The sequence below is a fragment of the Eublepharis macularius genome, chromosome 2 (genome assembly GCF_028583425.1).
Source record: "Eublepharis macularius isolate TG4126 chromosome 2, MPM_Emac_v1.0, whole genome shotgun sequence".
NCBI lineage: Eukaryota > Metazoa > Chordata > Lepidosauria > Squamata > Eublepharidae > Eublepharis > Eublepharis macularius.
In genome coordinates, this window is record NC_072791.1 from 4,977,362 (window position 1) to 4,988,441 (window position 11,080).

Here is an 11,080-nt window from a genome sequence, read left to right on the forward strand (position 1 = left end):
TTAGTGTAATTTGGCACACAGTCGGTTGGAAGTCATGAACTTTTCCATTGATCCTCAGCCACCTTTGCTTTGGGGTAGTATATATATAAAACCTCATTTATACCCCACCTTTCTGCCCAGTGGCGACCCAAGGAGGCTTACATAATTCTGCTCTGCTCCATTTTTATCCTCACAACAACCCTGTGAGGTAGGTTAGGCTGAGAATATATGGCCGGCCCCAGGTCACCCAGCACAGAGTTAGGGGGTCTCCCTCCAAGGTCAGGTCTGTGGAGGTGGGCAGAGTACACTTGAGCCAGAGTAAAGAAGAAAATATGCAGAGGTCCTTGTAGGCAGTTATTGCACCCTTGTCCTTTCTTCACCCTGGATGTAGAGCAAGGTCCTGCAGCTGAAGAGCCCAGGGACAAGTCTGACCCACTGAGAAATAGTTTTTCCTGTAGTTGCCAAAATGAATGGGGGGAGGCAGGGATGGGATTGGCAGGGGCCCATTCCCTTAGGTAAAAGTAGTGGCCGGTCAGAGGCCTGAGAGGGACTGGCTGGTGGGACGACCCTCTTCTCTGAAAAAAAACATGACCCCGTTTAAGTAAAACTGCACCCCTATTTTTATATGCAGGCTTTGTGGAATGGGTTGACTCCAGAGAAAGTTAACCTTAAGTAGTTTCTTTGAAGTCATGTTTGAAAGTACAGCTGCTTAAGGCTAGGACTCTAAGCACACTTAATTCTGCAAGAAGTTCCATTGAAATCAGCATGACATAGGGCTGATTCACACAGGCATGCCTATTACTCAGTATTTGCAATTCACGCCTCCTTTACAACCCAGTGTAGGCTTCTCAAGAGACTCACATCTCAAAGATAAATGCCCTGTTTCATCCCTTCCCTTTTCAAGCAAACCATGGTTAGCTTGAACGTTGAAGCCTTGGCTAGCTACTAAAAAGGGAATGGGTGTGCGTCAGATTTGTATGTGAGGTGGGGTTTACTTACTTTATTTATACTCCCAATTTTTCCCCAATGGGGACCCAAGGTGGGTTACGTAATTCTCTTCTTTATTTTATCCTCACAGCAACCCTGTGAGGTAGGTTAGGCTGAGTGTATAATGGAGGGTCTGTTTTTTTTTAAAGATAAAGTTAATTTAGCTGATTTGTGATGTAAATAACATGCTTTATTAGAATGTCTAGGTGCTAAGTTAGAGCAGCTGTGAGAGGACATAAGCTCTATCAGTCTGTAGAAAAAAAGCCTCAGGTTTGAAGCTAGGAGGTCCACAGAGTCAAGGCAGTGTTCTTCGATGATCCAGTCCAGGCCAGAGTTTTCCTAATGCACATAAGACAGAGGCAGACCTATCAACAGGTATGAGGAAGAGCACAGGTGGGATACAGTTTAGTGTAAGGAGATCCGTGAATAATTGCTGAAATTAATGAAGTAAGAAGTTCTTTTTAGTGCTGAGTGGTCTTGTGCATATTTTTGCAGTAGTTAAATAAACAAAAGGGACCAATCTGTTAACCTTTGTGAGTTATACTCTGTCAATTAATTCTAAAAACATTCCGTGCAATGACGCTCACCTAACAATTATTGGTACAAATTGGTTATATCGACAATCTATTGTATTGATGCATACCCATTTGTTTATTTTGCACTAGCATGTGCAAAAAGATCTTGTACCTTGAGCATGGTTTTGGGAAAATGTTTAATATTCAGGGGGAAAAGAAACTTAACTCTTTGAGGATGCTTAAGAGTGGTGGGGGAAAGGGGGGGGGGGTTGACTCCAACCCCGGAAGAGTGGGGCAAGGGGAAACACATGGCTCTGACCTTGTGGAAAGCTGGGATGGAAGCAAAGCCAGCAGGCTTTCTTGGAGACCTTTCTCCCCAGAGAGTATTTTATTATTTCTGTGTCCTTGTCTGATTCCTTTAATCTCAGCCCAAAGCAATGTATCTGACCCCTGTGGTATGTTTGGGCTCGGGGCCTCAGTGCTGCTGTCTCCTCACATGACTATCGGAGTAGGGCAGACTGTGGAGGCTGCATGACTTGCTTCCCCAAGGGAAGAGGAGTGGAAATAAGGAAAGGCACTATCCTTTTACGGAGATATTTTACATGCTTTCAGTTATGCACTGTAGAGGAGAGCCAGATGCTCAAAGAACTCCCTGGCTTTTGCCATAAGTGCTTTTTGAATGAAAGCCAAGATCTGTAAGAAACAAAGAAACCCTTTCAGATGGCCCAGTTTTAAAGGGCTCTCGTGCCTGCTTCAGGGAGCTGAACTCCGTTGGTATTTGATGCCCACAACTCAAGTACAATATTGAGTGACTGCTAGTCCATTAGCATGGATCAGTTAATACATAAATGTGAAGGACTTTGAGATAATCAGGGTATCTAGCCTGCTCTTATCACGGCTGACATTTTAAATAGTGCTCTCTCAAGATTAATTTTAACCAGGCAGAACAACCTGGTTGTTTCGTTCCTATTTAAACCTGTCACCCTGCTTCAAAGTCATAATTGCAGGCATCATTTTAAGAATTGGAACATTTGCAAAGTTTAATATTTATAGCTTCAGTGTGATAAAAAAAACTATTATTTTGATAAAAATGCAAGTTGATTTTTGGTAAGTAGTAGGAGGCTAGTGAGATTTCAGATTCTTAATTCACAGCTAGTGTGTAATTTAAAATACTTGTTTATCCCATTGGGGTGGTCTTTCATTCTCTGGCTGAGACAACTGCATTCAACTAAATTTAATGGCAATTAAAGGGGAAGCCCTAGAAAATTGATGTGGATATTCTCGTATGCTACATCTTATTGCTACCGTTCAAAGTGAGAAATTGTAGTGATATTAGTATAAAATCTGCAGTTATTTAGGAACTTAATATCTGTAATATTTTTTAGGTTATGGCATACAGCCTGTCTTGGTAAAGAGGGTGATGTGATGGTCTTTGGAGGAAGTAAAGATGACCTGCATTTCCTGGACACGGTTAGTGATAAACCTTTTAACTCTAATTTTAAATGTTCTTTATTTTACGGCAGAAGTCTTACATAGACAAAATGATTTCTTTTTGTCCATTTTGATACTAATACCACGTCAAAATCTTGAGACACAGAAAGAGAATTCTTTCACTTATTTGTTCATCTTGTGTTAATTTTTATTTCAAAATGGCCTACAGACTAATTTTTGTGCATGTGGTACTACGTGCACAATGACTTATGCCAAGTTTATGTACTTATGTACTACATGTACAGAAAATACTAAGTTTCCGGGTCATTAGGGTTGATCCCTGCAGTTTTTCCTTCACAAAAAGCATCAAACCTACATTTAGTAGGCTCAAAACATGCATGCTTATGATTGCTCATGCACACATTAGGAAACACAACCAAATGTGATTTTTCAGGAAATGCAACAAAAATCTGTGCATGAATGTAACATCATGCTTTTTCCTACACGGGAATGACTTCTTTGTAGAAAAGCATAATGTGTAGTGTGCTGCTGAGGGAGGATCTTTGCTTTTCTTAATCTTTTGAGCAGATTTGGAGGAAACTTAAGTGGTTTACAGTGCAGTCCTAAACAGAGATGTACCCTTCTGAGTCTACTGAATTCAATGTGCTTAGAAGGATATGACTAGAGATGGGCACGAACCGGGAAAAAACCCGAATCATGTGGTTCGTGGTTCGTCAAATTTCACGAACCACGAACTTTCAAAAACCTGCCCCCGGTTTGTGAACCGGTTCATTTGGTTTGTGAAAACGTCACATCCAGGTCAGAAAATCATCACTTCCGGGTTAGCAGAAGGTCACTTCCTGGCCAGCAGAAGGTCTGCAGAGTCCATCCCCTGTTGCCTAGGAAACTGACTGATTGGCACCAGGCTGTCTGCAGTGACGAACCAAAAAACAAACCAGCCTAAAGTTCGTGGCGGTTCGTCAGAAATGGGATCTGACGAACCGCTGGTTCGCAAACCACAAACCTGCCTGGTTCGTTATGAATTTTGGTTTGTATTTTGCATTGTTACCTACAGATGAAAAAAATACTTCTTTAATCCATGATTCAATTGTGAAATTCACTGCCAGAGGATGCAGTGATGGCCACAAGCATAGATCTTCTGTTGGGGCCCCACCTTATGGAACGGCCTGCTTGAGGAGGGAAGGAAGGCGCCCACTCTCCTGGCTTGCTGCAGGCTATGTAAATCTGAACTATTCAGGAAGGCTTCTTTTACACAGGTAGTTGGGCTGTACTATAATGAAATGTTTCAGAAAGATGCTTTGGCAAAGGGATAGGAACTGTAGACTATACTACTGTGTACTATGTGTTGCTGTTAGTATGCTCCTGCTATGTAATTTCTGCATCGTTTTAACATGTCATGTTTAAATCCTTAAGCACTGCTTCAGCTCTGCATCAGATTTCCATTCTGCTTTCCAGACTCTATTGCATTGTTTATTGGATGTCTGGGCCTGTCAATCACGCTCAGCGACACTGTGTAATCCGCCCTGAGTCTCAGTGAGAAAGGTGGATTATAAATAATGTAAATTTTTTAAAAAAATTAAAAGAGGATTAGACAAACTCAGGGAGGAGATGTCCATCAGTGGTTACTAGCCATGGTAACAAAAGGGAACCTCCATATACTGAGACAGCGCACCTCTGAATACCAGTGCTGGGAGGGGGCAGCCGCAGGGTAGCACCTCAGCCTCTGTGCTCCATTTAGTGGCCTTCCAGGGCAATTGGTTAGCCACAGTGTGTAACAGGATGCTGGACTGATCCAAATTCTTCTGATTTTCTTACATCAGTTTCTCAGCAAAGTCCTTGTTCAGAAAATATTCCTAAAGAACCTTGACAATGGAACCTAATCCAGCTAAGCCAATCATGCCTGCCTTTGTCATTCACCGGCTATTGTCATTCTGTTTCTGAAATCCCTCCACTCTCCAGGATATAAGGACAGATGGACTCAGTTGAGCTGTGAGCTGTGACTCACAAAAGTTCATACCCTACCACAAAATTTGTTAGCCTTATAGGTCCTACTCGACTCTTGCTCTTTTCTACTGTCACAGACAGACTAACACGGCTACGCATCTTGATCTAGCACAATTGAATATGTTTGACTTATTTAAATAGTCATCAAAATTGGACTAATTATTTTAAAACACTAAAAGTAATTGTTTTATTTTCCCTTTTGTACTCGGATAACCTTGAAATGCTTTTTCATGAATGTGCAGGCTATGTTTGCTTTTGTAAAATTAGTTGCTCCTACACCAGATGTATGCGTGCACGCACGCACACATACTTCCTACAGTAGTGATCAGTGCTGTCGGAGCTGATACAACTTACCGCCTGTTGAGCAGCAATCTGTAAATGTGCAGCCAGTGTAGTGTGCGCATGGTAGGAGGCTGTGGTTGTTCAGCTTGTGTTTATTAGTCAGTTGCATTTCCAGCTTGACTTTTCAACAAGCAGGAAGTTCTCTGATTGGAAGGCAATGCTGCTCATGGGCAGGAATTTTCACCAGTTCCCTCCTCCCATTCCAGACACTCCCCCACACACACACATTGCCCATGCTCGTGGCAAAGGATCCATCAATCCTCTTTTGGGACAGCACAGCAGGGAAAGGGGGAAGCAGGAAAGATTAATTCTGCAAGTGGTGCTGCACTTGCTATTCTTAGGATGCAGTCCCCTGTCCGGGGATGAGCGGTACGCACCCCCCGGACATGCCACAGCCACAACACCGGGAGGCTGTGGGAAGCGTGGCTGCCAACGATGAGCCCCAGACACCTCCCCTGGTGCCAGGCGCTGAAGGGCAGAGCCTGCAGACAGGAGATACCCCTGTCCCTGCACACGCCCAGGCTGGGGCTGGCCAGCCGGCTGTCAAGGCCACAGAAAGGCTGCCTGGCCCGGGGGCCTGCCTAGCTGCAAGGAGGCTCAGGGAGAAATGACTACCAGGCTGTCTTACCTGGAAAGGCCCTGCCAGCTCCATCCTCCAAGTAGGAAGCAAGTGAGAAGGGAAAGGCTGGAGCTGGGGAGAAAGACCTGGAAGCCTCCCCAGCTGGCCCAGGTCAGGAGCAGTCAACCCAAGGGAAGAGGGGTGGTGGTCAGAACAGGGAGAGACACCTGGAAGCCTCCCCAGCAGGACCAGATCAGGAGCAATCAGCTTACCAGGGGAGGGTGGAGAACAGGGCAGGAAGCCCTATATAAGGAAGCTCAGTTGGGAGCCAGGGGCTAGGGGGTTTGTGCAGGAGTGGTGGTGGAGAGGAGTAGGGTGGTGGAGACATTCGGAGAGCGTGAGCGGCTTGAGAGTGGAGAGGGAGGCGACGGAGGGACGGAGAGTGAGAGGCGAGGAGTGGCAGCTGCGTTGAGTCGGCAGATTGAGCAGGCCCACGGGTGGTTTGAGAGGGTGATGTATACCCCCCCCCCTTCTTGCACCGAGCAGGCACCTGCGGAGTCCCTGCCTGCGCCCAGGAGCCAAAAGTTCAGGCACACGGGCCACTGGCGTAGCAGCACCCACGCCAAAGGCTGACATCCCCCATAGGCATGAAGGGATGAGCCAGTGCTAGGCTCTCGGGGCCCTTTCTTATATGCCCAGGGTAATGCCAGTCACCACTTTCGGGTCAGGAAGGAGTTACTCTCCAGGCCAGACTGGACAGGGATCCTGGAGGTTTTTTGCTTTCCTCTGGTCATAGAGCTGGGGGTCACTGGGGGAGATGAGGGCAGGGGATAGCTGTGAATTTCCTCTGTTTGCGCACGGGACTGGGACTAGATGTCCCTTGGGGTCCTTTCCAGCTCTATTGTTTCTATGTAGCTTTGTTGATTTACACCTGTTTTGTTTTTGCTTAGGGACACTGCAGTGATTTATTGATTTTCCAGACACAACCCTATTCACTTCTCCGGTGAGTTGAGAAAGAATCACAAACACAGTGTAATGTGACCAATGGTTTTAGGGCAAGTAAATGTGAGAGCGATTGCTGAAGCCTAGCAGCTCCTGGGTGCATGCAGGATGCGCTGTTCTCCGTATTTCAGGGACTCTTCCATACCCACTCTGAGGATTTTCTGCTGCATGCAGAGCATTCCCCAACACCGAAAGGAAAGAGAGCAGCCCTGGCACATTAGAGCCTCAGAGAGTTTTGGCTTATGCTCCACAGATGTCAGAGGGACTCGAGAGCGTGAGAGTGTTTGTTGAAATGCACCTTTTGGCTGCAAGCCTGGATCCACTTGCAAGGCAATATGCAAGGTGGTAACAAGTGCATTAATATGTTTTGAAAGTGCTCGAAAGAGTTGACACATTTCATTAGTAATCATTTATAGAGGCCCCAGAGGCAGACCATGGGCCTCTCTATTGAGATATCCCTTCTTCCCACTTCTTCAGCACAGACAGACCAACAACAGGTAATTGCAGAGGTGTCAGTTGAATTGCTCTTGCACATCAAGCAGCCCGCTCATACCAGGACACCAGTTCTCCACTTATCCCTTCCAGCTGCTTCCACCCAGGTCCTGGGTCAGCTTCAGGCAGGTTCTTTCGGCCACAGCTTCAGGTTGTTGTAACCTTCCTGTAGGGTTAAGCCTTGAAATGGCTAGCCTATCATTGAGTGATTCCGCACACGTTGGATAATGCACTTCCAGTCCTCTTTATAGGTCATTTGGAATGGGGGTTTTTGTGTGCGGAACAAAAAATCCACCTCAAATGATTGATAAAGTGCGTTGAAAGTGCATTATCCAACGTGTGTGGAATCAGCCATTGTCTCAGGAGAGGCTACCTGCTGTATTCCTGGGCATGGGTACTGCCTCCCAGGTCTCAGGGAGGTTGTCGTTTCTTCAGAACGTAGAGACTCTCAGCTTGCTGCTTGCACTAGACAGCTGCTGCTTCTCCCACTTCCTCTTGTTGGGGCCTTTTGTGCCCCCCCATCATCCCCCAGTTCCTTTGTCATTCAGCTTAATCCTGAGGAGATCCTTTCTCCAAAGGAGGTCTTTACTCCACTGGGAATTAGTGCTGGTGGTCATTCCCTTGTGCCCCTGTGGCTCCCCCTTGGTCTTCCCTGCAGCTCAGCTTCTGCCTCTCTTAGGACTATACCCCTGTTGTCCCAGCTTCTTCCCTAGAGTCAGTGCTGTCTAGGGTGTGACGTCCTTAATACAGCCCTACAGTGTCGGTTAGTATTGTTATCCCCCTGTCTGAGATACGGGCCTGAGACAGATGAAACGTACTTAAACAATGCAATCCTAAGCATGTATACTCAGAAGTAAATCCCGTTGACACTTGCTTCTACTAAGAATTGCAGCCAAAGCCACCCAATGAATTAGTAGTTGACAGGCCGTGGGCATGATTATTATTATTGTTATAATAATTTATTCCTAAATACATTTGGTTTTAGCCCATGAAACTAATTCTGGCAAATTATTTCCAGGCTTACCCTTGACTGCATTGCTAAAAATGCAGTCCTCTTGGAGAATCAAATATCCTGGTTACCATCCAAACTCCTTGAGCAAGCTATGGATAAAATCACTTACTGGGCAGCAGTTAGCCATCGCCAGGAAAGAAAAGCTGAAACAGAAGACCAGGAGCAGATTAATTTCACCTAGCAACTTTCTGCGGATATCTGTGACATATGCAGAGATCATTGTTGGAGACCATTTAGAAATGTTACAAGTCAACTGATTAATGGGCTGGATTTCCCAAGGTTAGCTCTGGTCTGAATGCTTAGAAATGTTCTCGTATTTCTTGATGCCTGAGCAACAATTACAGTTATGCTGCCCATCTGGTAATAGCTTGTGCATTCTGAAGTTAATAATGACCTCCTTGGGTGTACTGAGCCAGTTTGTAAAGACTACAATTCTAGTTCCAGTTAAAACTAAAGAGGTGTGAGAAGCGTTCAGAGGATCAGATTTTATTTGGTCATATTTCTGGACGTTACCTCCTGTTTGCTGTTGTCAGAAACAGGAAATTCATTTATACAGCAGTCTACAAATAGTATTCTTTGGTTGGAGAACACTCTAAAAATGCTTGGCTATATAGAACACCATTCTGGAAAAATAGCAAAGATAAATGACTATAAAAAAGTCAGTTATCTTTAAAGTTTTGCACTAAATTAAGTATTTTTCATCTGCTTGCACCAAACTTTTTTTTGAGGTAATTAATCACAGTTTTGATAATGTTTTACATACTGCACTTTGGATGTATAAAGTTTGTATTTAACTTTGTTGAAAATATTTTGCTTATTTATTGTAAAAAAATTGTTTATAGAAACAATATTTTCTTACCTCTTTCAGGTATTATGTTAATAGTCATTAAAATCTGATGTGCATTTGAACATAAAATGGTTTTACTCAGTAGTGTGAGAAAAAAACCCTTTTTTTGACTTAACTGCTATTTTGAGTATCCTCAAAGATGGTTACAATAATGGACCATCTGCATTCTTTGTGGCACTGCAGTTTTCCTAGGACATTTGAAGGTCTTTTGTACCTCAGCATAACAGCAGACTGCATCACATCAGATAAGGGGCTGCAGCACATGCATTTGATTATGAATTAAATGTGAATTATTTAACATGCTCATCTTGCCGGACACAGGTACTGCAAGCACAAAAGCAAGTCCAGAGGTGTTAGTGTTTATTAACAGGGGATTCCCCCCCCCCCATCAAGAATTCCCCCGTCTCTAGATTCCTTCGAACTCTACTTCCTACCAGGTAATCTAGTATACTTGGAAATGACATATTGAAGCTGCAGCACTCCTGGAGTGAAGCAGCTGCCCTCTTGTTCTTTTTTCCCTCCTGTGCTTTTAATAGCTGCATTTCAACCAAAAACTTGGCAGTGGATGAAGCAGTGAGAAGGCTCCCCCTGCTGACTTTCTGCTTGTTGGGCAGCTGTTAAAAGTCCTTCCAGATCATGCCAGTCTCTGCCCTTCGTTCCTTTACTGGAGCTGATCGGAGCAGGTCAAAAACTTTGCCTCTATCTTCAGGTCCCTTTTTAATATTTGTTCTAAAGCCCGATTCTCTCATTCTTGTTTTCTGCTGCCCGCTAAGTGCAGGGCTACTTCATCTGTTAAAAATGAGTCATCGGTGTGTTTCGGCAGTCTTTCCAGACAATACACAGAGTTCTGTGCCAGGAAGCCTCCCTGCTCCTGTTTTTCTTTTTAAAGATGTTATGCGAGGGTGGGGGAGATGGACAAGTCAGACTGGGATCACAGTGTGGGGGGAGGGGGGGTTAGGAATCCCTCTTGCATCGGTGTCCCCATCTGATAGGGCCCCCAGGGAGCCACCTTTGACTCACTGGGACAAACGGTAATTCCCTTGGGCCATTTTAAATCGGGGGAAACCGCTGGAGAGAAGCCCCCGCCCTGCATTCTGGATCCAAGTCAGGCTCCCACCTGCCTTGGAAGTGGCTTTCTAAAATGCTGAGAGCTCCAAGCCTGCTCATTGGTTAGACCACAGAGGCGCCATCGCCCCCAGCAGACGGCTTGCGCAAGGCCTCCTGACATGAATGGGGGGGACTGTGCAGACACCCGGAAGCATTCCTGCACAAGCCCCCTGCAAGGGGGCTTGCCCAAGAGAAGTTCTTTCCGTGTGGTTGTGCCAAGTATTTAGAAGTAATAGAGACAATATGATTAGGGCTGGCGGTATAATTCTAGTGGTATCCAGTGAGACACAAGGATGGAGTTACTGATAATGTCGACCTATGGTAAAATACTCAGCGCTCATTGGGACAATTTGAGCAGGAGAATCTGTGACTGTTTCTTATTTGAGCTAGAAAACATCTGATAAGGGAAGTACTTCTTAAGTTTCTCATTTTGAAAATGTCTTCGGAGCCAGTTGATGATAATATCAGACATGCTTTTTCCAACTTATGTTTTCATTAATATTTTATAATACCTATGAAAGGAAAGCCAGGTGAATGCTTTTTTCTTTTGCCATACAGAAATAAAAACATGGAGCTCTGGCAGTTTGTCTTGTGTGTGTGATACGATTATATTTTGAAAAATATTTGATCCTTGTAGACTTTCACATTTTTTAAACAGCAGGATCTTGAGGGGTACTTCAGAAAGCCAAAGGGGGCAGCCTTGCCCAGGCACCGCTGAGGCAGGCAGCTCGATCGGGGGCTGTGGGGAAAGAAACAAGGGCGAAGCCATACCCAGAAGTGCA

The 11,080-nt window shown here is 44.9% G+C and overlaps 1 protein-coding gene across 1 annotated transcript in view; it reads left to right on the top strand.

The window, feature by feature from the left end:
- Positions 1–10,877, top strand: part of KLHDC1 (kelch domain containing 1) — a 31,390-nt gene extending 20,513 nt beyond the window's left edge. Inside the window, exons 11-13 of the mRNA XM_054972606.1 lie at positions 2,867–2,951; positions 6,789–6,841; positions 8,351–10,877. Coding sequence (XP_054828581.1) covers positions 2,867–2,951; positions 6,789–6,841; positions 8,351–8,525 — 313 coding nt within the window. The 3' untranslated portion in view covers positions 8,526–10,877. The remainder of the gene's footprint in view (positions 1–2,866; positions 2,952–6,788; positions 6,842–8,350) is intronic.
- Positions 10,878–11,080: the final 203 nt, after the last annotated feature.